Source organism: Convolutriloba macropyga, chromosome 11 (genome assembly GCF_964194025.1).
Source record: "Convolutriloba macropyga chromosome 11, txConMacr16.3, whole genome shotgun sequence".
Taxonomy (NCBI): domain Eukaryota; kingdom Metazoa; phylum Xenacoelomorpha; order Acoela; family Convolutidae; genus Convolutriloba; species Convolutriloba macropyga.
In genome coordinates this window covers 56,548,984-56,576,727 of record NC_134478.1, presented here as the reverse complement: position 1 = coordinate 56,576,727, position 27,744 = coordinate 56,548,984, and the positions used below count along the sequence as shown (strand labels likewise).

Below are 27,744 nucleotides of genomic sequence, written 5' to 3'. Positions count from 1 at the left end.
CAGCCTAATGGGTGACGAAAAAGTTTTTCGCCTCCCTTTAGCATGATTCCTATAAAAACCTAACGTGTCAGCATGTTTTGACAATATAAAGTAAGATTTTCACTGAACCAATTTTCTTTGCTGCTGAGAGGCGACAGCTTATATTCAATCGCTACAGTATAAAATCCATTCGATCAAAAAACGTAATTGACGGTAGTTCATTGCAAAAAACGCTACATTATATTTTTTGGAAGAAGTGCGTCATTGAAGAAGGTGGCCTGCTGTTTACCAAACAAATTTTTTCACTGCTTGAAATTTCACCACTACAAATTACTCGTAGACAAATTGCTTCACCTTAAGTTCCTACAAAAAAAACCGCGTCGTTGTCTTCTGGTAAATAAAAGCTGTGAGTGGTGAGTTGCAATTAAAGTAAAAAAAATTGGGTTGTAACTTCAACCGTATCTCTTACGATTCACGGGTTTTGTCTGCGAAACAAATTAGCCTGTACTAATTGGTGTAAATGCATTTAATTTGGCTGGACATATGAAAACAATTAGGCTAAAATTTATTATCGTCTTTATGATTTTTTAGTTACTCCAACTCTCTAACATCAAAAAAATTCTAACATTGACTTTAGTTTCTTTGGCATTTTTTCTTTGGCCATATCGAATTTCAATAATTCTGAAAATTATAACGCTGTTACACCCTTTTTCTCATGCAAGCTAAATAATAAATTCACGTTGACTTTGAGGCTACCTACGGCACATAGTCAATAGCACGAATAACAACTGATAGATCACAAATGGTTTTGTCGAGTCAAAGTGACAAAGTTTGATCTGAGAACATGTCTTTTGCTAGTTTCTAGTTTAAACAGAAATTGTCGATCCCTCATTCTCGCGACAATCGTTTTTGATTTCGCTAGAACCAATTTTTTTTGGCCTATAAAATGTTTCAACTCAGAGCGACGAAATTCGCGAATCAGTCTTAAGAAGCATGCGATAGGAAACACTCACAGCACTTCTTGTAAAACTTCGTCACAACCAAGTTTTTGTTTAAAATACACTTGTAAAGGCGCAGAATAATGTTTTTTTTTCTAAAAAATGGCCAACAAAAACAATTCAGGGATACCAAACATGTTGCAAGACGTTTAATATGTGCAGTTAATGTGCTGAATTGTTTTCAAAATTCACCAAAATGTGTCAATTTTTGCAAAAAATTTTACCCAGTTTGTTATTTAGAACACTTTCTTCAGCAGTTAAACATTAGAAAAAATTCAACACTGGAAGGTATACGTTAAAAAATGTTTCAATTCAGCCTAATGGGCGAAGAAAAAGTTTTTCTTCTCCCTTTAGCACAATTCCCATAAAAACCTAACGTGTCAGCTTGTTTTGACAAAATAAAGTAAGGTTTTCACTGAACCAAATTTCTTTAGTGCTAAGAGGCGACAGCTTATATTCAATCGCTACAGTATAAAATCCATTCGATCAAAAAACTTAATTTACGGTAGTTCATTGCAAAAAACGCTACATTATTTTTTTGGACGAAATGTGTCAGTGGTGGCGAGGGCCTGCTGCTTACAGCAAAAAAATATTTTCATTGCTTGAAATTTCACCACTACAAATTACTCTTAGACAAATTGCTTCACCTTAAGGTCTTACAAAAAAAACGCGTCGACATCCTCTGGTAAATAAATGCTGTGAGTGGTGAGTTGGAATTAAAGTGAAAAATTGGGTTATAACTTGGACCCTATCTCTTACGATTTAGGGGTTCTGTCTGCGAAAAAATTAGCCTGTACTAATTTTTGTAGATGCATTTAATTTGGCTGGACATATGAGAACAATTAGGCTAAAATTTATTATCGTCTTCATAATTTTTCAGTTATTCCAACTCTCTCACATAAAAAAATTCTAACATTGATTTAGTTTCTTTTGGCATTTTTTCTTTGGCCATATCGAATTTCAATAATTCTGAAAATTATAACGCGGTTACACCCTTTTTCTCATGCAAGCTAAATAATAAATTCACGTTGACTTTGAGGCTACCTACGGCCCATAGTCATTAGCACGAATAACAACTGATAAATCACAAATGGTTTTGTCGAGTCAAAGTGACAAAGTTTGATCTGAGAACATGTCTTTTGCTAGTTTCTAGTTTAAACAGAAATTGTCGATCCCTCATTCTCGCGACAATCGTTTTTGATTTCGCTAGAACCTATTTTTTTCGGCCTATAAAATGTTTTAATTCAGACCGACGAAATTACCGAATCAGTCTTAAGAAGCATGCGGTAGAAAACACTCACAGCACTTCTTGTAAAACTTTGTCACAACCAAGTTTTTGTTTAAAATACACTTGTAAAGGCGCAGAATATTGTTTTTTTTTCTGAAAAATGGCCAACAAAAACAATCCACAGATACCAAACATGTTGCAAAACGTTTAATATGTGCAGTTAATGTTCTGAATTGTTTTCAAAATTCACCAAAATGTGTCAAGTTTTGCAAAAATTTTAACCATTTTGTTATTTAGAACACCTTCTTCAGCAGTTAAACATTAGAAAAAAATTCACCACTGGAAAGTATGCGTTAAAAAATGTTTCAATTCAGCCTAATGGGCGAAGGAAAAAGTTTTCTTCTCCCTTTAGCACAATTCCTATAAAAACCTAACGTGTCAGCTTGTTTTGACAATATAAAGTAAGATTTTCACTGAACCAATTTTCTTTAGTGCTAAGAGGCGACAGCTTATATTCAATCGTCACAGTATAAAATCCATTCGATCAAAAAATTTAATTTACGGTAGTTCATTGCAAAAAACGCTACATTATTTTTTTTGGAAGAAATGTGTCAGTGGAGGCGAGGGCCTGCTGCTTACAGCAAAAAAAATAGTTTCATTGCTTGAATTTTCACCACTACAAATTACTCTTAGACAAATTGCTTCACCTTAAGGTCCTACAAAAATAAAAAGCGTCGACATCCTCTTGTAAATAAATGCTGTGAGTGGTGAGTTGGAATTAAAGTGAAAAATTGGGTTGTAACTTGGACCCTATCTCTTACGATTTAGGGGTTTTGTCTGCGAAACAAATTAGCCTGTAATAATTTTTGTAGATGCATTTAATTTCGCTGGACATATGAAAACAGTTAGGCTAAAATTTATTATCGTCTTTATGATTTTTTAGTTACTCCAACTCTCTCACACAAAAAAACATTGATTTAGTTTCATTGGAATTTTTTCTTTGGCCGTATCGATATTCAATAATTCTGAAAATTATAACGCGGTTGCGCCCTTTTTCTCAGGCAAGTTACATAATGAGTTCACGATGACTTTGAGGCTACCTACGGAACATAGTCAAAAGCACGAATAACAACCGAAAGATAAATATTGGTAAAGCAAAAGAAAGAGATCAAAAGAACAAATTAAAAGGACAAAGCAAAACTATTTTTACACGAACGAAAATGCCTCTGATAAAGTATTTTTTGAAGTCGACTTGGGCTCTGTTCAGCAGATTGTCTCAGGTATAAGCAACCTCTGACCAGACTCTTCCTGGGTCGAGCTCCAAGTATATATCAGTAGTTGGCAAGACTAAATACAAGCCTTATATCGTTTTTCATTACCTGGCAAGTCTAATTACAAACCTTACAAGTCTGAAAAGTCTTGGTCAAGTCTTGGTCAAGCCACTTTACCGGGTTGCTGTAAAATGATACCGGAGTGTTGTAAAATGATGCCGTCGACATACCAAAAAAAGCTAAATTAACACACTGAGAGAGTCCGTGGACCCAAATTGGGTCAATTGCATGTTATTTTGCAGCCCTTTTAGCCCGATTTTGACGAAAGTGGATTTAATTTGAAGCATATTTCAGATCTTGTGATTATGTCTGGAATCTCTAACCGACGAAATGTTGTAAAAAAAAACCCTGTCAGGATACCCTTGCTGTCCCAGAGCCCCATAGTACATAATTGCGATCCAATGGCAGGTTGCTACCGGAATCAGTCTGTGATACCTATGGATACTTAAATATATATTGAAACCCTTATGTGTACTAACTTATAAATTACCCTCTATTTTAATATTTATATCATAAGTTTTATAACTAAGGTTATGATGACTTTTATTATTCACATATAACTATATTCCCGCTAGTCTACTAAATTATTTAATAGTTTTTTCATACTATTTTAAGTTAAGTAATCATAACCTCGATTAATCTCCTGAATTCAAGTTGTCTCTGTAATCGCTCTTCATTTACTAAAATTTAACTTAACCTGGATTCGCTTTGCAATTCCATCTAGCAAATTTAGTAAAACACACATAATTCAGGATTCGCCCTGCGATTCCACAATAGATTCAATATAGTGTAATCACACTACGCATCTGTTTCAAATAGCTAACCTAAGCTATAACATTGCGCAGTCAGCAATAAAAGACAATGACAAATCTCCACTTGGAATTCAACCTTTTTGGGAGAAAGCACTTCTAGAACCCCTTATTAGATGGGAGTGTTGGATAACACAACTTAAACTTGCGATTCTTGCTCGTGAAGGGATTATAGTGGATCTTCTCTCGGTCGACCCTCCAGAGCATGTTATTCTACCTCCTGAACCCACCTAGGAAGATGCGGTTGAAAATCCCACAGCACAATCGAAACGACATCGACGTACTCATAATGAACAGGCAAAGACGGCATGGAAAAACAACTGCTTGCGCATTGAAGCTATAGGCGTACTGTGCGGAGACAAACCCTGGAAAATCTGTGATCGAAAAGCCTCCTCGTTGATTTATTTGGGTCTCGGAACGGAAGGCCGACGAGTCTTCAATTCAAAGAATTCGACTACCAATTAAGACGAAATTTCGACCGGGAATCTCTGGGATATCCTAAACAAAGCTTTTATTCGAGTTCATAATTTAACTTTTGATCGGTATCTCTTTCTCACGCAAAAACAGCAGAAGGGGGAACCAATAGAAAAATTCTACGGTCATCACAAAGAACTTTCCGAAAACTGTGATCTAGGAGAAAAGGGAGATACCATTATCAGAGACGTTTTTATTGCCAACATGCAAACTGAAGATATTCAAAAAGAGCTTTTAAAAAAACGGTCGAACCCGATAAAGCTTTGGCAATTGCAAACAATGTCGAAATGGGTACTCTCAACCAACTTAAAATGACTGCATGTAAATCCGAACTCAATTCCACAGTTAATCAAATACAACGGATGCGCATCGCAAACAATACCCCCTTCTCCAAAATGAACACCACTGCACGGAAAAGGCCTACGACTTGTCATTTTTGTGGAATAAATTGGACTTCCGAACATCGAAATAAATGTCCTGCACGTGGGAAGAAATGCAAAAACTGTGGCATTGAAAATCATTTTGCTAAAGTTTGTCGCAAACCCAAGGATCCTAGCTCATACCCAAAACCTAGACCCGGGTCAACAATGTCAAAAAAGAAGATCAGACTGATAGAGTTAATCAATTTTCGGAAGACTTCAACCCTGATCTGGAATCAAACTACTCTTCGGATGAGGATAACTGCGTTGCATCAGTATCTTCAACAGACTCTACAACTTCTATAGAAGCAATTAATCTCCCTGTGGTACTCGGAAATAAAGCAACAAATGTTTTGGTGGATTCGGGCAGTGTTTGCACGATAATAAATGAAACACTGGCAAACTCCATCATGTCCCAAAACTCAAATTCAAAGTGGATACGAGAGGCAGTTCCCAAACAATTGAAAACTTTGTCTAATGAACTTATTCAAACGCTAGGTATTCTACAAATGTCAATTCAAAGCAACAATTGGTACGCAAATCCAACCGAAATTCAAGTAGTGACAGATGGTAACCGTTCGCTATTGAGTAGATATCTGTTCCCTGCCCTCGGACTTTCAATTCAACAATCTAACAGCCCGAATACAGTTAATCAAGTAGAACAGGAATACTGTCCAATCAAAAAACAAATTGCAACCGATATCCTGATTAAACTTCCAGAATTGGTAAGTCAAAATTACATACAGTTCGCTCAAAATTTCATAAACATTATACCCCATCACATCAAAGAGGTCGGCGTGTTCCTATAAATCTGTTACATAAAGTATCCGATGAACTGAAGAAACTCTCAGAGCAAGGACATATCGAAAAGTTACAGGAATGCTCTGATAAAAATTCTATCTCACCAATTGTAATCACAGTTAAAAAAGACAAATCAGTTAAATTAGCCCTTGATTCAAAAGTTTTGAATAAAGCAATTCATAAAAATAAGTACCAAATGCCGAACATAGACAGTATTATCGATTCTATTTCACAGCACATCAACGATTCCAATCCAGGTGATAACGTATATTTTTCAACAATTGATCTAAAATACGCATATAGCCAACTAAAATTGCATCCGGAGATCTCTCGCCACTGTAATTTCAATATTATTTGTGGCGACTCGACTGGTACGTATCGTTTTAAAACGGGGTTTTATGATCTTACCCATACGCCGGCGGAGTTTCAAAAGGCCATGGATTACACATTGGTCGGTTTGACTAATACATAATGCTTTCTTGACGACATACTTATGGTTAGCAAAGGGAGTAAGGAATCACACATCCAATATGTCTACAAATGCTAACAAAAACGTAACGCCGATAATCTCAGAATAAACTTAAGTAGATGTCATTTTGCAAAACACCAGTTAAACTGGCTTGGTTTCACATTTTCCAAAACTGCTGTTAAACATATAGAATCGAAAACAGCAGTAATAGCAGAAATCAATGCTCCAAAAACATTAAAACAACTACGATGATTTTTGGATAGTGTTCATCATCTCAGCAAATTCATTCCCAATTTGGCAAAAATTTTGTCACCAACTTCGGCCTCTATTAAAGAAAAATGAAAAATTGCTCTGGACTGAAAATCACCAAACTCATTTCGAACATATTAAAACTACAATTGCAAACGCTACGGAAAATACTCATTTTAATCCGACCTTGGAAACGCGGGTTAAATGCGATGCATCTCGCCAAAATCTAGGCGCTGCGCTTGAACAATTGGATAGTGAAGGGTGGAAAACGGTAGCTGTGCATCTCGTTTCCTTAATAGCAATGAAGAACGTTACAGTATCAATGAACTAGAATTGCTTGGCGTGGTTTGGGCCATCGAATATTTTAAATATTATCTTTTTGGGAAAATTTTTACAGTATTGACAGATCATGGAGCCCTTCTTTCCGTTTTAAAATCTCATCGTTCAAATAAATCCTATAATAGTTGATTAACACGGTGGATAGATCGTTTGTTTCCCTTTGACTTTAATATAGAACATATCCCTGGCACTAGAATGGGATTAGTTGATTATATTTCGCGCCAACCAAATCAGATAGCAAAAAGCATCACTCAATATGATGAGGAATTCATGGTAATTATAATTTCCCGCATTCGCGACGCAATTACAACTTTATTTAGTCACTCAGATAAAATTCCATTCCAAAAGCAGCACCATACCAGCAGAAATCAATTACAAGTAAACAAGACGCGCGTGCACTCTTGCAAAATTACAAAAAGCAGCGCGCATACTCCAAATGCCTCAAATAACTCACTCACTACTCTAGCAAAATTAAATAATTACAATCCAAAATTCATATCCAACTTCAATTGTCACGCAAATCACTTGCTCAAAATTAATACTGTCTCCGCTCCGCAAATCCAGACACAAAATTTCAAGCTCAAATCAGCCACCAATCCTAGCAATAACGTAAGTCATATCACAATGCCTGCTAATGAGTCCGCTCAAAACAATCCTTCAACTTCACCGCAAACTCCCCGAGTCACCTTCAGAGCGCAACCCACGCCAAATACAAACACTAGTGCAAGCATCAACAATACCCAGGCCTCTTCATCACCCGAACACCGAGACATCGAACTATCCTGAGAGGAGATCATTGAAAATAATATAAATCAACTCTTCACAAAGTCCTTCCTTGCAGTCCTCACCAGCAAGGAGGCTGTTCTAAAGGAAATCCGGGACTGTATGATGCAAGATGACGAGGCTAGATGTAAAGAAGTCAGCCACTACATCCACTCTTTCTGGAAGGACCTTCACGTTAAGTCCGGATGCCTTTGCGTCGACGAACGCGTCGCGATTCCGAACGCCATCAAAGATGCTGTAGTCGAGTCAATTCATATGAAGCATCCAGGAAGCTGGGGGATGATCTCCTTATCCCAATATGCATGGTGGCCCTAAATGCATAGGGAAATTCTTGCAAAAACTTCTGATTGTGTTCCGTGTACAGATATTGGTAAGAACCTCAAACCTATCATCCCCAAATCAAAGTGGCATCCACATAAATTATGTCATGAACCTAATGAAGAAATTCAAACAGACTTTGGAGGTCCAATATTGAATAAAAGAAAAGTAAAGAAATCTACTTTCTAACATGTATCAATCGTTATTCAAAGTACACCACAGTTGAGATTTTTGAAAAGCTAATGGGAGCAATGTAGTTAAATTTCTCCGAGAATATGCATATAATCATGGGATTCCACGAACAATACGTTTAGATCAAGCCACCTGTCTAGTAGGTAAACAAGTTACAAGTTACTGCAATGAAAATAATATTGACATTCTTGACGCTCCTGTAGGTGATCATAGGGCTATTGGATAAGTGGAGCGAATGATTCAAACAAAAAAAGGCGTCTATCCTGCATGAAAGCTGAGAATAAAGAAACCTTTGCAACTTCCACTACAATTAAACAGATTATTTCATATCTGCGTCTAACAAAACAGAAAACCACAAAGATAACACCGTTCGAAGCTCATTTTGGTCGCCCTTCAAATACGCCTTTAAAGAATATTAGTACTGTTCCTTCGAGTCTAAATCTAATTTATGAAAAAATTTTTAACCAATATTTAGATGCCAACACGGTCCCTGCAGATGATTTCCTCGACGAATTGGGCTAGATCAATCCTGATAGGAGTGATTTGGAGATTGAGAAAAATATGTGTCGGGCACAACAGGATGCAGGCCGCCGCTATCGTGACTCCGATAACAAGGAATCCCGATTCATAATCCATCCAAAAATTTCGAACCCCATTCCCAGGACTGAGGCCTCTTTAAACATCAAACTTGCCCAAAAACTGCCGAACAAGACACCACATCAGTGGTCTCATCCGTAAATTCCAACGTCACCCGTGCTTTAACCGTTTGCAAACCCACAAAGCCGCAAACTAAACGTCGACGAACCAAAGCTCCTCCGAACGAACCCAGTGAAAGTGCATCTCCAGCTCAAAGTGGACCTTCATCAGTACCCACTCCGCCAGTACCACCACCTCAAGAACAACCCGAATCGTCACTGGTATCCGATACTCCATCACAGAATGAAGGGCGGAAGCGAAAACGACCCCAATGCTACGGTTTTACAGAGGCAGACATTTCCCCAACTAGTTCATTGACGTCTTCTAACCCTTCCAAATCAAAGAAATGTAAGACGAAAAAACAAAGCAAGAAAAGTGCAGCCACCGAAGAATCGGTGGTTGACTTAATCCAAAGTGCTGAACAATCTCGAGATCCATCTCCACCAAGGCCGGATATCGAAATTGGTCAAGTATCTCCACCCGACTCCCGAATCCGTTACTATGAATATGAACAAAAAAGAGAGATGTCAGTATGGGATGCTGAGAACGAAATTGAAGAACAATTGATAAAAATTCAAAACTGTTGAAAGAACTATTTCTTTTAACTTCAGTCATGTATTCGCTCTGCGAAACCAATTTATTGTATTTATGTTTCATTTATTCATTAGTTTCATTCTTCATTTCCTCAATTGCAATTCTTATATGTATTCGCTCTGCAAATCCCATTTTCGTTGTGTTTTTAAATTATAATTGCTGCATCCGCCTCGCAATTCCACTCATATAGTAGTATATCCACTGCTTGTGCACTTAAATTTCTCGACATGTATTTGCTCTACAAATGCATAAAATAATGCCTTTCCGTTATTTAATTTTACATTCTTGGTGCTTCTCCATTAATGGTTCTGACAATTGTACTGTCCATTCTCTTCCACACGTTTAATTTATTTGTGTTGATTTTTTCTAAAAATTTGTAAATACATTACAAAATTTTTTCCTGTCAATGAGAAATGTGATACCTATGTATACATAAATATATATTCAAACCCTTATGTGTACTAAATTATAAATTACCCTCTATTTAAATATTTATATCATACGTTTTATAACTAAGGTTATGATGACTTTTATTATTCACATATAACTATATTCCCGCTAGTCTACTAAATTATTTCATAGTTTGTTCATACTATTTATGTTAAGTAATCATAATCTCGATTAATCTCCTGAATTCAAGTTGTCTCTGTAATCGCTCGTCAATTACTAAACTTTAACTTAACCTGGATTCGCCTTGCGACTCCATCTAGCAAATTTAGTAATTAACACATTATTCGGGATTCGCCCTGCGATTCCACAATAGATTCAATATAGTGTAATCACACTACTCATCCATTTCAAATAGCTAACCTAAGCTATAACACAGTCCCAGAATGAATCACTGGTCGTGATCGGCCAAAATGATGATAATGGGCATAGTTCAACAATGGCACTGCCACTCTATCAACTATTACAGGAGCCCATTCTACCCTCTATTGGTTTTAATTGAGTTTTTTTCAGTGGTTACTGCGTAGAAGCAAAAAATAGAGTATATATGTCTGGCCCCGCATAAGAATTGTGTCAGAAAACACACACCCGAAAATTATAGTTATGCCCAATGGGTCATCGCTAATAACTTTTTACTGAGTGATATTATCTGGATGATTTATTAATATGAGTTGCATTAGTACCTGCTCTAACAAAATATATATGTGTGATCCGGTTTCCTTCAAATTTCGTGAAGATATTAATGAAGGAGCATGAGGTACCCTGTTGAACCATGGTTCGAACTACGCTGTGCTCGCTATTTAATTTCTCATTAACCTGTTGTCCAACTACAATGTGTTATATATTTTCAAGCTTAGATAATAACGGTTCTAATGAGCCAGTTCCTTTTTAATTTGAATTGATTTTTATGGATTTATTAAAGATTTTCCGGCTGTTTATGGACGATTGTCCGACTATTTTTGAGGTTTTTCCGGCGGATTTTGTCGTTTTCGGGACCTTTTTTTTCTACTATTTTTGGGCTGGTTTTGGCGTTTTCCGGACCTGTTTTTGACTAATTGTTGGCTGGATTTAGACTTGGCCAAGACTTGGATTTAGACTGCCAAGTGTAAAAAGTGACATGATCATTGCTCTGAATCAGTAATGAAATTAGACTTTGAATTAGACTTGCCCAGTGATGAAATTGACTTGGCGTTAGGTCCGGGTGTCGTGAAAATTGTCCACAATTTTATGATTCTTTGTTTCTTGGGGCTGTCCGGGCCCATTAATTTACACCATAAACAACCCTCCCCTCCTCTTTGTGCTCGGAGATGGGCTAATCTGATCAGAGTTTCCTTTGGATTGCTAACCGCATCCCGTCAAACAATCACCCACCCACCCACCCTCGGGCTGATTGTTACACTCACAGAGGAAATTTTTGAACTGGATATTTTTTGAAGTGTCCTCATAATGTAGCCCAAATCGTACACATTTTGGTGACAGGCATCATTGCCTATAATTACTTTCACTTAACTGGTAACCTCTTGTTTCTTTACATTCCACTTGAATGATTCACTCATTCACTCATTCAAATGATTCACTCATTTGAACCGAATTACCGAAAATAAATATCACGAACGAATCTGCGTTAGTTTGCTGTCAACATTATATTGGTATTTCGACTGAGTTACTCATTATAAAGTCATATACAATTGTTCAGGTCTGATTAATTTCGGATAAGTGCGTAATTTGTCAATGAGCATGGAATCTGTCAAAACTATCAGGGGAATATCCTCTGACGTCACTCTGGCCAAGGGAATCGACATCGATGTCAGTTCAACTTATACAGTATCAATGGAAGTTCGCAGCATTGGAAAGGAAAGTTTTTCAACTGACTACCTTTAAAAGCTTGACAAAAATCTATGATGAAAATTATCTCAGAAGTTTTTTCCGCTTTCCAGTTGCGTATTTTTATTCCGTAAGCTGGGGAGGGAGAGGGGAGGGAGGAGAGGGGAGGGGGAGGGAGGGTGGGGGGGGGGGGAGGGGGAGGACGGGAGGAGGGGATAAACTATATACTCAGCCGGTTTTTGTCCAGTCAGGTTTGACCAATCGATATATCTGACGCAAAGACATTTGTGATAAGAAAACCCATCCAGCTACAGTAATTAGTTTTTGTCTTTCGTCTTTTTGAATGATGTATATGAGCTGTGTGACCTTCCAATGTGTAGCAAATTATTCTGGAGTTAATAAATGTTGTGAAAATTTGAATGATTTCATTTTTCCGTTGAATTTGAAAGTAATTTTCTGACAATTACGTCATTTTTGATAATATACAACGAAATGGTAAATCATTTTTTAGACGAAAAATATCTCTAGACTTCACAAATTTCGTAATCATTCGGTTGAAATTAAAAAAATTGCAACTTTATTTTGATAGTGTAATATATTTGATTCAAACCGGTGACAAAAATCAGGCATTTTAGCTAATTTTGTCCTCATTCATGAAGTTAGTTGCTCAAAAACTTGCATCAAAATAATCTGGATCAGCAGCTCAATCAGAAATTCTAAATTTAGCTTTTTTAATTTAAATGTCAATGTAGCAGTTTTTGGATCAAATTATTCATGTATTATCAAAAACGTACAGCAATGTAGGAGCTATTGAGAATTGCTAATGTCTAGCAGTTAATCTAGAAACGCGGCCATGGCAAATTTGCTAACTCAATTGATGTTGTTTTGGCATTTTTATAAGTTTTTGGCTGATTTGTTCCTTTTCCTAAGAAATTTGGTTGCTTTATTTCATTTCAGTTGAATTGTATTCAGTTTTTAGTTTGTAACAATTTTCTGATTAATTCTCAATCATCAAAATTGTTATCAATCTTGAAGGAACTATTAAAGGTGTAAAACCACTCTTTCGGATGCTCAATTCCGTCTTTTTTAATCATGAAGCAATGTAAAATAACGAGATAAAGAAGCATTAACATGAAGTAACGTATTAGCATTGTCACGTAATAAGATCATGGCAAACATATCAACAAGTGGTTTTTTAGACGGCAATTTGTGATGCTCTTTTGGCCGGTATTTTGTCTGATATAGAATCAGTTCAATGCCAGTCGCCATTTTGTACCAATGCATCCAAAAACCCAAAAATTACTGCCGAATCATATCTTATCTAATAGATGTTATGATTAGATTTACTTGAAATTATGTTAATTGCACTTTTTTTGAGCTTTGTACGTAAATTGGAACGATTTCTATGCGCATTTAAATACTCGATTCCGATTAGCTATAAATAATGACGCATTTTGATATATTACTCGCTTTACTCAGTAACATCCTCCGGCCCACAGAAGAAGATGTTGGGAGAATCGGTACTAATTTTACAAGCGGGCGGACGAGCGATCCGGTGGACGTGCACACGTCAGCGGAGCGTGCAACGCTGTCGGAACCGTAACGAAGTTCATTGATCCGAGCAGTAGGGTAGTTACCCCTTGGGTTGGTCTCTTCAACTACCCAGACCAATTCACCGGTTTTAAGGTGTTGCTCGGCAGGCGTCTGCCATTTGGAACGCCGGTTAAGCGCCGGTACTTACTCTTTGATCCAACGTGAACAAATGGTGTTAGAATACGACTGTGCGCGGGCGTACCGTCTACGATGATCGAACTCGTCGACGCCAACGATTGACGGAATTGCTGTTGCTTGGTTACCGAGTAGGCAATGATTAGGTGTTATTGCGCCTAGGTCGGACGGGTCGGCGCTTATGGGCGTTAACGGGCGTGCGTTAAGTGCGTGTTCAACGAGACAAAAAGTAGTGTTCAAAACTTCATCCGTGAGACGACGACCACCGAGGATGGTGTAAATTATTCGCTCAAAACAACATACCAGCCTCTCCCAGATGCGACCGTGGTGTGCTGCACTGGGCGGATTGAACCTCCACTTAATGCTTTTGTGGGCAAAATCAACGGCGATGTTGATGGTGTTTCACTTCTCGTATTTCTCGCGTAGTTCTTTTTCCGCGCCAACAAAGTTAGTGCCATTGTCTGACCAAATAATGGCAGGTGTACCCCGACGGGAGACCAACCGCTCCACTCCCATTACATACGAACTGGCGTCCATGGAGCGAACGATTTCAACATGAACTGCACGGGTCGTCAAGCATGTGAAGAGGAAACCCCACTTCTTCTCGGTAGTCCTACGTACAGTAACGTAAAACGGACCGAAGTAGTCGACTCCGGTGTTCGTGAAGGGTGGAGACTGGTATATGAGTCTTTCTACTGGAAGGTCAGCCATGATTGGTTGGATAGTGGCAGCTCGGAACTTTCTGCACGTGACGCAGTTGGATTTAATTGAACGCAGCGAGGATCGTAATTTGAGGATGGTATAACGTTCTTGTACTTTAGCCCGCAGGTAGTCAATACCTTGTTGATGATGTTTAACGTGATTGTGCCTAAGGAACAACTTTACAAATGCATGGCGTGCGTTGAGAACGATAGGATGTTTTACATCAAAGTCAACTTCGACCAACCGTTTGATGCAGCCAGCCGATTGGATTAGACGATTTGGCCCAATAAAGGGAGAATACGGGGCAATGCGGCTACTACGTAGTCGCATTGCCCCGTTAACGGGTTTGTTTTCGAGGAGATCTTTTCTTCCTGCATTGAATGACTCTCTTTGGACAAAATAATGGAAATGACGCTCGGCTTCGTCAAGCTCCGTGGGGTCTATGATGCTACCATTGGCATTACGGTAACATTCGTGAGAAGGTAACAAGCAGAGTGCGTACGCTGTTATCCGTAGCAACTTCTAATAAGATCTGTACTTATCAAAGGGAATTAGTTGCGGGGCGGTTCCTTAGTTGACTTGGTTACGGATGCGGCCAATGATGTATTGATTTCGTCAGTTTCCTTAGTAACTACACCCAGTTTGATGTTTTTTTTTACTACTTTGGTTCTTGGTTTGAACGGGAATTCCTACCATCTCAAGAAATGTGGACGCCTCACCCAGCTACCTGATTGCAAAACATTAGCGGAGATACCACGATTGCCGGTATCTGCCAGATTATCGCTTGAGGCAATGTGGTTCCATTCGTCAACGCTAGTGTGTTCTAAAATCTCGCATACATGGTTTGCCACAAATACTGCTGCTTGCTTGTGGAGTTTAGCCACTGCAAGACAGTAGTGCTATTGGTCCATATAAAAACTTTGTTATCATGCACAGTAAGGGCTCGACAGATGTCTTGTTTCAACCGAGCGGCCAGTAAAACAGCTTGCAGCTCTAGCTTTGGAATTGTCATCACCTTTATAGGTGCTACGCGAGATTTACCCAGGACAAACGCAAGATCCGTTTGGGGCCCACTCGAAGTAGTTACTCAGGATCGGAGAAATGCAACTGCACTGAAAAACTCTTGTGAACTATCGCCAAACATGTGTAGTTCCAGGTGTTCAAAGTTTCCGGAAAAGTAGCTCCTTGGTATAATCATTTTGGCAAGCTTGGGTAGTTCTACACTCCATTTGAGGAACCTTTCAGCGGTGTCTTTTGTTAATTCTTCATCCCAGTGCTGCCCGTTGACACGCCAGATATCCTTTAGTAACAATCGGGCACCAACAGTAAATGGTGCCACTAGGCCAATGGGATCGAATACCTTAGACACTAGGCTCAATACCAAGCGTTGTGTTAAAGACTTAGTTACTGTACTGGAGGTACCCCGACTCACAACCAGAGTATCATTGTTGTGATCTCATTTCAACCCAAGCACGTGCGAAGAGTCCTCCTTAGATGAGGCAATTACTTTCGGTTCGGTGGACTGAGGTGACCCATCAATTTGATAAGCCAGATTTGGTACATTGCTAACAAACTTAGTAAGCTTGAACCCAACGAGATGGAGAAGGTGCACCAACTCCTTCGATCTTTTGAGAGCCCTCTCAGGTGACTCCACCGAATCCAAGTAATCGTCCATGTAGAAGTTTTCTAGGCCGGCTTTGGTTGCTTCCGTGTACTGAATGACATTGTTTTGGGCCGTGCGTTGCAATGCATAGTTAGCGCATGTAGGCGAGTCTTTAGCCCCAAATATATGCCGCGTGTAACGATACACTACAACATTTGTTGTGGGGTCCTCCCGCCACAAAAAACGCAATGATGGCTGGTCGCAGTCAGGGAGACCCACTTGGAGGAACATACCCTCGATTTTTGCGGACACGGCGAATTGATGTTGACGGAACCTCAGTGGTACATGGATTAGGTTTTGGAGCAGGTCATGGCCAGTGAGCAAAGATTTATTCAAAGAAGTACCATGGAACTTTGCTGCACCACTTAATATCGTACGCTCTTTCCCCAGTTTGTTCGGGTTGATTACGGTATGATGTCGTAGGTACCACTATTTATCGGACCGCTGCTTGACCTTGTGAGCATCAGGGACTGTAATTAAGTAACCTTTTTCCAAGTCTTCACAGATGGTACTAGCATAATTGTCGTTCAATGTTGTGTCTCTCAAAAGCCGCTTTTCGAGAGACATGAGCTGTACCAGTGACGAAAAGTAGTTGTTCGGGAGCTGGATGTTGTCATCAGCCCATAACATACTGACATCGTATCTTTGCCAGTTATGAAAAATTGTTGTTTCAAGTATTTCCTGCGCGCGAACATCCGCTGCGGATCGTGGGTCAAACTGCTTGTATGCGCCGTACGATTCAATATCGTACCATGACTTAACTTGACAAGCCAGTTCAAAGTCCTGTTCAATATTGGCTTTGAAACATGTCGAGATTAAACGTGCACTTGACAGGAGGGGGCCACTTAGAACCCAACCTATGGGCAAGCGGACAACGAACGGTGAGCAGTTTTTGCCGGCTGAAAAAAACTCTAACGGGCGGATGGCATGGTAGATATCCTGTCCAAGTATCATCTCAATGTTCCCATAGCTATACTTGACTTGATCTAGGACGGCCATATGTGGGTATGTTTGTTGCAGGGACTTAACGTCAATGATGTCTGAAACTACGTTTAATGTTTCCCTCACATAGGGACGTACAGTAAATGCTTCAAAGTCTTGATCTTCATGAGGTGTCACGGTCAATCGAACAATCTTTGTGTCCATGATTTCTTCTGTGTTTATACCCTTCACGGTAAGTTTTTATGCGGTACCTTGCAAACCGAGTCTAGCTGCCAGACTATCGGACACCCAAAAGTTACTGCAAGCGGTATCGCATAAAGCCAACCCCGTAGTACTAGTACCAGAAGAATTAGTAAGTTTCAGTTCCGTGACCTGAAGGAGGCCTTTGACATCCATCACAGAATACAAAGTGGTTTTGTTGCTTGGTTGCTGTTGACCGGTAGATGGCCTACTAGTACCTGCGTTCGACTTCAAAGTATTGATGTTGTAGTTTGATGAGGGTTTAGCTGGAAAAACCCTTTCAGGTCCGTGAAGTAAGGTGTTATGGGAGCTGTTGCAACCAACTTTTCTACATTTACGGGGACTTTTGCACTGCGTGAACATATGTTTATCACTCAAACAGGAGAAACAGAGCTTTGCCTCAGCCACGACCGTGTCTCTTTGCGTGAGGGTCTTTTCTTTAAAGACACGGCATTCCCACAGCCAGTGGCTGCCTTGGCATACAATGCAACTAAAGATTGATGTTGACAGAGAACTCTGTTGCGGCCTAAAATTACTTTTGTCTTGCGTATTTGCAGCAAATGGCTTCGAAGCAACTTTTGATCTTGTTACTGAGTTGTTTTGTATCCTCAGTCCTTGCTTTAGTTGCGGTATTCTTCATTAAATTGTGCGCTTCGGCCTTCTCCTTTAACCAGTCGTTAAAATCGAGAACAGTAGGTTTCACCCAATGCTTTTTGACCGTGAAGAATGACCATGACTCCTTCATATTGGGTGGTAGCTTCTGTACGGCAGTGTTGGAAAGCGCAGCACTCTTTAAATCCGAATCGTAAGACAGCAATTTAAATACCCCGACAAGATTTGAAATGTACCCCGGAAAGTTAATGAAGTTAACGCTGTTGTGCATTTTCAAAGGTGGAATGCTGTTCAGGTTATCCAAGTGTGCACTTACGACCGCCTGTGGTCGGCCAAATTTACGTTCTAAGGTCCTCAGTGCATCTTTGTACATTGAATCGCAGTAGGCGAACTCAGCTTTTGCTGTTTTAGTTTTACCAGTTACGAGGGTCTTACGGTATGTCAATTTTACATCATCAGTTAAGTACTGAGACTCAATTGCGCTTTTATATTGACCATACCATTCGTGCCACTGTAGGCGATCCCCATTGTATTGGGACAGCTTCAATTAGGGTAGCGGATCATTCCTCTTGCTAGTTAATGTGTCAGTGAATGCTTTAATTAAGCTTGCTTTTTCAGATGCTGGCGCGGAGGCCTGGGATGCGGTAGGCCACCCCAGCACAATGGTATCGGAGCAGTATGCCCGTATGTTGGATGTATAACCGGCGTGACAAAAGGTGGAGTGATGTTAGTTGCCTTACTGAATGGGTTTACTTGGTTGCTACAAGTTGCTTCGTGATTGCTATAAACATTTTGTGGTGCAGTCCATTGTGAGATGGTTATGGCTGCTGGCAGCGTTAGCAGTGCTTCAGGGAAGTGTTGGTTGAACGTTATGGAAAATGGCTGCATTATTTGTCACCTCGTTCGTTTTTGGGGAGGCATTCTGAGGAAAACACCACACATTTAAATTGGGGTTACGGTTGAGGGGACATTTTGGTGCGATAGGACACGGTACCAGGCGGGCTTGAGGTGAATGGACAATGTTTTGTTGTGAAATGTGGGGGACGGGTAAAAATGTTGCTGTGCTCGATGGAATGGGCGACGGAATCACGGGAGGCTGAGGATTAATTAATTGTTGAGGCGGGAATACGGGTGGTGGGTTCACGAATGGGTTTAGAGGTGGATAGGCATAATGCGGGGAATGGGCAAAAGGGACTTGTGTTTGGAGTGGAATGTAACTTTGAGGTGGATTCTGTTGTTGTGGAACATGAGGGATGGACAGATGTAATTGACCAGGCACACTGGAGCTTTTTGGACCCAAGAACTTATTTGCCGGTGTGTTTGTTGAATAATCAGGCACAAAGATGGATTTCGTTGGTGCCATAACGGGTGTCGGTGGCCAGGAAGGTTGCATAGGTGGCTGAGGTGGTGAGAATGCAACATTTTGTACGTCGACTGATACTCTGTTCACTGGGTTCACTTTACCAATGCCTGAGTGACTATGTGCCTGCTCAACCTTTGATCACTGAGTGACTGCTACATTTGAGCCTGGAGGTATTCCCGATACAACGCTTCTTGCTGAGCAACACAAAATGCAACTCCCGGTCGTGTGTACTGGGAAAGCATTTCAAGGTGATTTAGGCTACCGGCAACATTAATTTTGTTTTCTACAGGATTACTAGGGGCAGTATCTTGAACAGGAGGGTCAGCGGTTTCTGAACCAGGACGAGAAAAATTTAACACACTTGCAGCAGTCCTTGAACTGCCAGGTGGAAACGAATTTACACAATCCTGAACAAGTCTTTGACTTCTATCTAATCCCCTATCTTTAAGTAAATGATGTTCACTTGAGTGGTGACTAAACAATGAACGATTATCCATTAAATCGGCCTCATCTAATTTAGCTGCGGCAACACGCTGGCGGTGGTCTTCCTCTAATTCTTGAAGTGCCATCTGCTCCATTTTTATTTCAAGCTCCTTTTTTCTCATGGCAATTTCGTGTTTTTGCTTAGCAAGGCGCATGGCAGCTTGTTCTTGTTTCTCAGCCTCTTCGCGTTTTAGTTTTGCCATGAGAAAGTTATGTTTACGCTGGCTAGACATTGATGATGTTATTCGTCGTGAACTTCTCTTGTACTCCCTTGAGGATTAACACCCTCGCGTACGATGTCTCGATCAGCAACTGTCAATATAGCTTCTTGCCGCATGCAAGAATTTATCATTCTTCTTAGTTACATCATCCAACCATTGCTCAAGAACAGGATAAATTGAATCTGGGACCTCGGCTTTACTGGCCAAGTCAAATAGTTCTTCATTCTTCAGCACCAGTTTACTGAAAACATCCTTCAACTTAGAGACAACACGTTTGGCTTTAACCCTCCTGTCTTGACAATCTATTGCATCTGTGATTTCCTTAAGGATGTTACGTAACTCAGATTATAGATTAGATCTTGCATTAAAGAGCTTTTTCAATTTCTTTTGCTGTTCGGCCTTTTTATTGAAATGGCTAATTTCTCAATGCAATGTAAGTAGCATCCAAACAAACACGTGGAGAGTGGGTTATACCGAGCCCAAATGACAACGACTTGATAATCAAGACGCCGATAGCAGTAAAGAAGAAACCGAGTAATGATTTACTCGGCGAAAAAAAGTAGCAACAGTGAAAAAGCGTCTAACGGAGTTTTAAGCAACGTGAGACTAAACAAGAAGAAAGGCAACCGGCGATAGAGGACCGGGTGGACGAAGCACGACGAAACGGGAAACGAAACGGACGGGGCGGGAAAGACGGGCGAACGGCGCTCAACCCAACAGGAGACGGAACGGAACCGGCGAAAACGCGGGTAGGAAATAGGCAACGCAACGGACGGGACAGAAATGCTGAACGAGCGACACACGAAGGAACGGGAAACGAGACGGACGGAGCGGAAATGTCGGGCAGTGGGCACACGACGCGGCGGGAGAAGGGAAGGTTAGAAAGGAAGCGTTGAGCGAGTAGCGTGCAACGGTACAAAAAGACGTAAGGGAACGGGCGGGAGACGATTAATCAACGAGCGGGGGGGGGGGGGGGTCGGGAAGTACTATGCTAGCAGACCACAGCAACACACTCAACCAAAAAAACTAGCCGTAACTCGAGAATAAACTTAAGTCGCACCTTAGGAAGGAGGAGAGATGCTACTGCAAGACAAACTAGCACAAGTCATTTTGGGGTTTAATATATTCAAATAACAAACTGATTTACGGCAAAGCAGTAATATACTAAATGGATGAAAAGAGCAAATTTACTAGCCGTAACTCCAGAATGAATTTAAGTCACACCGTAGAAGGCAAAAACCCAAACCAACTAACATTCATACTGTTACACGCAGACATACAGCATCAAAAATTGCCGTCTAAAAAACCACTGATTGATATGTTCACCATGATCTTAATAAGTGACAATGCTAATACGTTACTTAATGTTAATGCTTCTTTATCTCGTTATTTTACATTGCTTCATGATCAAAAGAGACTGAATTGAGCATCCGAAAGAGTGGTTTTACACCTTTAATATGGTGCCGCTCCAGGCTTTGAGAACACTCTCTCCATCTTTAAACTTATTGAAAGAGATCAGTTGAAGCACACTCTCTTGTTTTATTCGACGCGTAAATTGTTTTGGAGTTTCAGTGTTTCTTCAGATGTTTGTCCCGGCTTGCTCGGTTTAGTGATTGTAAGCTTCCTGTGGGCACAGACTCAACACAGATTAGTCCGCCTCACACTGAAGACTCAGTAACAGGAACAGTATACTTTTTGAAGTTCTTGAAACCCGTTAATTGCTTTTTAATGCTTTTTTCTAGAATATTTTAGCAACTCTAGAAACTCCAAAAACAAGGCACAATAAATCGCTTAATTTTCATTAGTGTTAAGGGTTCCATTCATTGAAAAATACAAAAAATCTATCTGTAACGATTCCAACGCAACAAAACTTAAAACCTGTAGCGAAGGATGGTTCTTTTCCTCACTTTTTAAATTCACGAACTGCTGAGCTCAAATTGTCGAACTCCTTCATCACAGAATAATTTTTTTTATTCTATTTAATTTGTTTTCTGCGTTAGCATATTTTCAGATTTTAATCATTATAAAACGTTACGATTTCATGTTTACTTTTTCGAGTTTTTTCAAATAGGGCAACTTTTTAATTACAGAATTTTTTTCAGATTGGGCTGCTCATTTTTGTTAAAATTTTTGCACTGACGAAAAATTTCGGGATATTTTTTTCTCTGTGTGAAGATTTTTCACCTAAGAAACTTTTGTTCTTCTTTGTGAGAAGATACGATATGACAATAACTGAATGCAAGGCAATTTTTAGTATCGATATCATTGGATTTTTCAAAAATTTATTTGAATTAATTTGATTTTTCTGAATTTTTTTGTTTGAAGGAGTTTTTTTTTAAAAAAAGGCCCCATTTTTAAAAAGTTCTCTAAAATTTTATAAGTTCTCTTAAATATGCCTCAGCCATAAAGTCAATTCTGAACTAGGAAGCCCCACGCAGACAGCTATTCATCAATTCAATCTTGAAATTGAGCGCTAAAATTGAATCTTGAAAATGAATGCAAAAATTGCAAGATTTTTGCGAGAATGTTGCAAAATACCAATCCATTGAAACAAAATAAATAACAGTACTATTGTTGCCCTCCTACCGCTTAAATTGTTAATTTAAAATTTAAAGGAGTCATAAATGAACAGGAGAAATCGAAAGCATATTTTTATCTTGATTGTCTTGACGAAAAAGGACGCAGCATAAAACGACAGCATGTCAACAGGAAAACGCAATTCCCGCCTGTCAAGGTCATTGGGGTGAGCGAAGATCGCAAGAGTCTATCAATCGAGGAAGATCAAACGGGTACAGAACAGCCTAATCATCAACAATCTATTCTGCTCCCCTCCCCCACCTATAGCTTAGTGGGTATATAGTTATTGAACCCCCGGGGCGCATGTGCTATAATAAGAATACATAGTAAGAATATATAAATTGTTTGTGGGGCTCAATATGACACTGGGGAGAGGGGGGGGGGGTAGAATAGATCTACTATCAGATCCAATAAAAAATCCCAACTGTCATAGGGCGCTAAAATTCAAACTCCAACCCAGACATGACCAGATCATAGTTAAGTTTTAAAACAACATTGTATCATGATACCTGAAATATAGTTTTACTACCCGGACCCTAGTAACTGGGTGAAACAGTTCTGATACTTAATATTTCTATAGTAAAATAGTAAATCAACCTTGAACCTGTTGGTCTTGAGGGCGTTTTTGGTTTTATAATGGTCGTTATACGGACAGCATAACATTTGTTTTCTTTATGAATTTAGACTCAAAATTCGATTTTTCGGTTTTTTTTCAAAAATCAATTTAATTTTTCGAGCTATGCAGGATTATGATCAGGGTAAGCAAATATTCTGATCATGCCACATTTTCTATGAAAAGATTCGAAAAAAAGAAACAAAACCCTTATAGTACTATGAAACAATGATGGGATCTATTCTGTCCCCCCCCCCCCAGTGTTTTTATGACCCCAGTTACAAATTATATGTTGTTATATAGCACATTACTATGTAAGAATATAGCACGTGCGCCTGGGGGTCATAAAAGATTTATACTCACTAAGCTGGGAGGTGGGGAGGGGGGGGGGGGGGCAAACAGAATAGATCCCAGTAATGTTACAGCGTTTTACTATTGTAATATCATGAATCAGTACTGATTTGCTGTGTTATTGACGTATGGGCAAGTGGCATTGCATATGTACCATCACTGAAATATTCATTGGAGGAAAGAATAGGTTAAGCGCAATTTCAAAAGCCCCCCCCCCCCCAAAAAAAAAACAGAAAGGATCCCAAAAAAGCGTAAGCAAGTACGTTTACTTTGGCTATATTATTAAGTATTGGATCTATTCTGCCCCCCCCCCCCCCAAAAAAAAAGGGGGGGCAGAATAGATCCAAAGAATGTATCAAAATGGAAAATAATGCTGGCTGTTGGGATTGTTTTCGAATTTTAGTCTGGGATGATTCACCAACAAATCTTCTTGGCCTTTATTTGGACGGTGATCTGGAACAACTTCCTCTTTACTCTTTATTCAAAATTTCGAAGAAAAATTCAACGGAAATAATTCTCTCTTCTCCGATGGACGCTTCAATTGAGATCAAACCAGGTGTGACCAAAGCCAGGGTTCATGTTAACGAGGGCACTGCTAATGTTTATCCTGCGTTGAGAGCTCAGATGGTGCTTGCGCATGCAAACATTAATTTAAAAAAAACGGTAAAAATTTTGGAGAAAAAAATATTTTAACGAATAGATGAAGCGTTCATTAGGTAGATAAACAAAACCCAGCCTTCTGGGAACATGTGCATTTTAAAACTTAGAAACTAAGTCCGCTTTAGTGGGATGAAAGCGATCGAAATCCCTAACTGCTCTTCGGCGGCTTGATGGTTCCAGCCCTGAAAGCATACTTCGGGTCTTTCCATTATAGACTCCCTTCCACGAAAATATACCCCCCTTATTCTATAATTGCCATGATTGGAGGCTATGCGTTATATGACCACATAGCTGGTGGGAGGTCTAACGGCAAAAAACCCATTCTTTTAGGGATATGATCTGTCAACATTTAACTCGTATTCATATCTTGTTACAAAATTTTATCGTAAAACGTATCCGATAAAAATCCATTATTTTCCGGTCAATCGTTTTGAAATCTTCTATAGTCGATTTTTTGCTTTTTTTGCATTACCGTTTTAGTTTTCAAAGTGAGCGCTTAAAAAAATCTTTTCAATGTATTTAAAACAATAATAAAAGTCAGCCTAGTCATTGAAATATTTGTCAAAAGCATAAAAGAGTTGACAATTTTTTGAAAATTTGAATTGATTTCAACCACTACAAAGCTCTTGCAGTTGGTTTTTTAAAACAAACTTTTAATAATCCTTTAGTATTGATGTTATGCCTTCTAGGCGAGCTTTGTTGTATTACGCCGCGCACTTACTAGCATCAAATTTCAATGTAATCACAGTTAAGACTGAAAGGGGGTTTATTGTATACCAAAGATCTTGTTTATGCAACCAAAAAATTAACCGCTTCTTAAAATCAATGTTTAATTGAAATAATCTTTTTGTTATAATTAACTAGCTGATGTTTTTTCGTAAAGTGAATTTTTTGATAAATATTGAGTTAGCAGTAGTCTTTCAAGCCAAAAAAAAGAAAAATAAATCCACTCCTCTGGGAAAACAAATCAATCAATTCACAGATTCAATTTCGTAGAGTAATCAGAAACTGCATTAAAGTTTTGAAAACTAATGTATCAATATCCGGTATCTTAACTTAAGTAGACAAGATACAAAAGACATGCATGTGGTGTATGTTATCTTAGATAGAAACGAAAGATAGAAACGAAAGATAGAAACAAAACATGAAACTTAAAAACAAATTTTATCGCTGCTTTGAATATAATAACATGTTTAAGATTGGCCAATTCTTTGCGTCAAAAGTAAGATTGGTCAAATCTGTGCGAAAGCAAAAATAGCATGAAAAGAAATGACCTTGAAAAAACCGTTAAAATTTTTTTTAGTGGTCAAGAAAAAATTGATAAAAAGGAAAGTTGTGGGACGGTATAATTGCTGTGAACGAATTGCTCATGCTTAATCAATTTCTGCCTCTCGTAGTGACCATATTTTTCGCTACACTAGATTTACCAGAAAAAGGTAGGTTTGGAACCCTGCCGTTGGGTTTCAGTGACGACACTTTTTGAAAATGCTGACTTGCTTTTTATTCTTCATCACTCCAACACTTGTTCAAAAAATGTTTGCTGCAGAATTGAGCCAAAATCAGAAATAACCTTGATCGCAAAAGAATACTTTTTGTTCAATTTCGTTTTGCTTTTGAAAAAAAACTAAAATTGCTCTTTTCCAATGTTTGTGAGTGCACAGGTACCTTTCGAATGGACAAAATACGAATCACAAATTCACGGAGAATCATTTGGTATTAAACACGACAAGTTTCTGCTGGGTACCAGGAGTGTTCGAATCGGAATCCGGGCAAACTGGGAACAAACAGGAGCAGACGTCGAATTTGCAATGAAAAATTTGGTGTTTTCCCAAATAAAATACTTACTTCATTGAACAAATTGATGGCTATTTTTACAAAGGTTGCGCACGCTGATGTTTGTTTGACATTTTTATGTTTTATTTCGCGGCAATTTATGTTTGTTATAGCTTTATCACAAATTTGTTGCACAAAAAATAAGCAAAGTAGCTAATTAAATCAATTGATTATGTTCACTGCTATCGCGATTTGATTGAAAATTCACATCTTGTTTAAAAAATTCTCTTCGTCGCTAGACCGATCACCATATTCTACTTCTAAGTTTATTCACGTTCTTAATCCCCCCCTATTGGTTTGTCAGGTGTCGGGGGACAATTTACCCACTTCCATTTCACCCAATCCCAATTTACCCAATGCCAACTTTATTTTACCCTATTTTTGCGATTACCAGAACGACTAATTAGCCTACCATATAATTAAATGCCCCGTGGGACTAGATGTGAAACTCAACCAAACATCGGAAAATTGAACAGAAAGATCAAAGAGCATTGGGTAAATTGGCATTGGGTAAAATGGCGTTGGGCAAAATGGAATTGGGTAAATTGTCATGTAACTGGTTCTTGCGGTTCTTAATTTCCCCATTGAGTTGTTTCAACCCCCTTCCCCTCCCCAAAATGATTAGTTTTAAACTCCTATTCATTGGTTGATTTCAAACACCTCTCACTGGGCGAGTGATAATGATTTTTGATTATTAAAATGACAAAATTCAATTCCAAACTGATTTGCTGCTACAAAATCAGTTTGGTTAAAGAGGATTTATGGGGGGGGGGGGGGGGGGGGGGGGGGGGGAGTAGAATTACGACATTTGCTATGAGAGATATAATTACCCCAAAAGAACCTTTTTTGCAACAAGTAAGTTAAAATTATAACCATACGGTTAAATATACTTGAAACAAAAAAATACTTTCAAACAAGTTAAAATAATAAACATCAACAAATTTCTTAAAGAATCACATTATAAAATTTTCTTCCGATTGTTTTCTTCCTAAAAAAAACTTCTAAAAGCTCCTACGTTACCTCAACAACTACCAAACAACATAACAGCCTTTTTCCAAGATTTCTTTTTAAAATTAAACGCGAATACCCGCACTCATCTTATTGACAAAAATATGCGTTTAAATGGATTATCGTTGAGAAAGGAATTTAAAAAAATCTATTCAAGGTAGTCAATTTGGACAATTTTACTTATTAAAATACATTTAAGTCAATTTTGTAGGATAAAAATTCTATTCAAATCGATATGAATCAATTAAAATCCGTTAAATTCACCAACTTATGACAAGCGTTTACAGGAAATAACTGTAATCCTTAAAAAGCATGTTCCCTTTCCGCGCAAATTAGTTAATGGACATTAGTTAATGAACACATTTTAATAAGCAATGAAAGACTATTATAAAGTTTTCCCCAAAATCAGTTGACATCCGACATTAGGCACATTTCTTCACTGCAGATCAAACGTCAATTGTAGATATCCGGAACAATTCTTGCACATCTCGAAGATCACACCTTAACACCCATATACATACACGCACATACATACGCACACACACATAAACACACATGCAATCACACACATACACAAATTCTTCCTCTCCCTCTCACACACACACACTCAGAAGTACGCACGATCACACTCACAATCCACTTGCACGACACGCTCAACGCCATACATACAACACACACAGCACACACACTCATAACTAGAATTACCCAGACACTTGATGTTTTTGCGTTTTTCATTCATATTTGAAAGCTGTTAGTTGGGCTCTAACCATTATTGCCCCATCCCCGATTACAAAAAAT

General features: G+C 38.9%; 3 protein-coding genes across 3 annotated transcripts in view; 1 reads left to right on the top strand and 2 right to left on the bottom strand.

Moving 5' to 3' along the window:
* LOC142349475 (uncharacterized) overlaps positions 1 to 27,744 on the bottom strand; it is a 477,119-nt gene that overhangs the window by 263,042 nt on the left and 186,333 nt on the right. The window lies entirely within an intron of this gene.
* Positions 1 to 27,744, bottom strand: part of LOC142349478 (uncharacterized) — a 254,211-nt gene that overhangs the window by 185,478 nt on the left and 40,989 nt on the right. The window lies entirely within an intron of this gene.
* LOC142349367 (uncharacterized) lies at positions 11,724 to 26,161 on the top strand. The gene is made up of 4 exons (XM_075400854.1): positions 11,724 to 11,982; positions 22,539 to 22,693; positions 23,849 to 24,072; positions 25,767 to 26,161. Exons 1-4 carry the CDS (start codon positions 11,858 to 11,860, stop codon positions 25,956 to 25,958), a joined length of 696 nt encoding a protein of 231 aa, XP_075256969.1. The 5' UTR covers positions 11,724 to 11,857; the 3' UTR covers positions 25,959 to 26,161.

Coding starts and splice junctions, on each gene's coding strand:
- LOC142349367 (XM_075400854.1), top strand. CDS start 11,858: ATGAGCATGGAATCTGTCAAAACTATCAGGGGAATATCCTCTGACGTC. Junction 22,694..23,848: donor AATCGAGGAAGATCAAACGG/GTACAGAACAGC, acceptor TTCGAATTTTAG/TCTGGGATGATTCACCAACA. Junction 24,073..25,766: donor CTGCGTTGAGAGCTCAGATG/GTGCTTGCGCAT, acceptor GTGAGTGCACAG/GTACCTTTCGAATGGACAAA.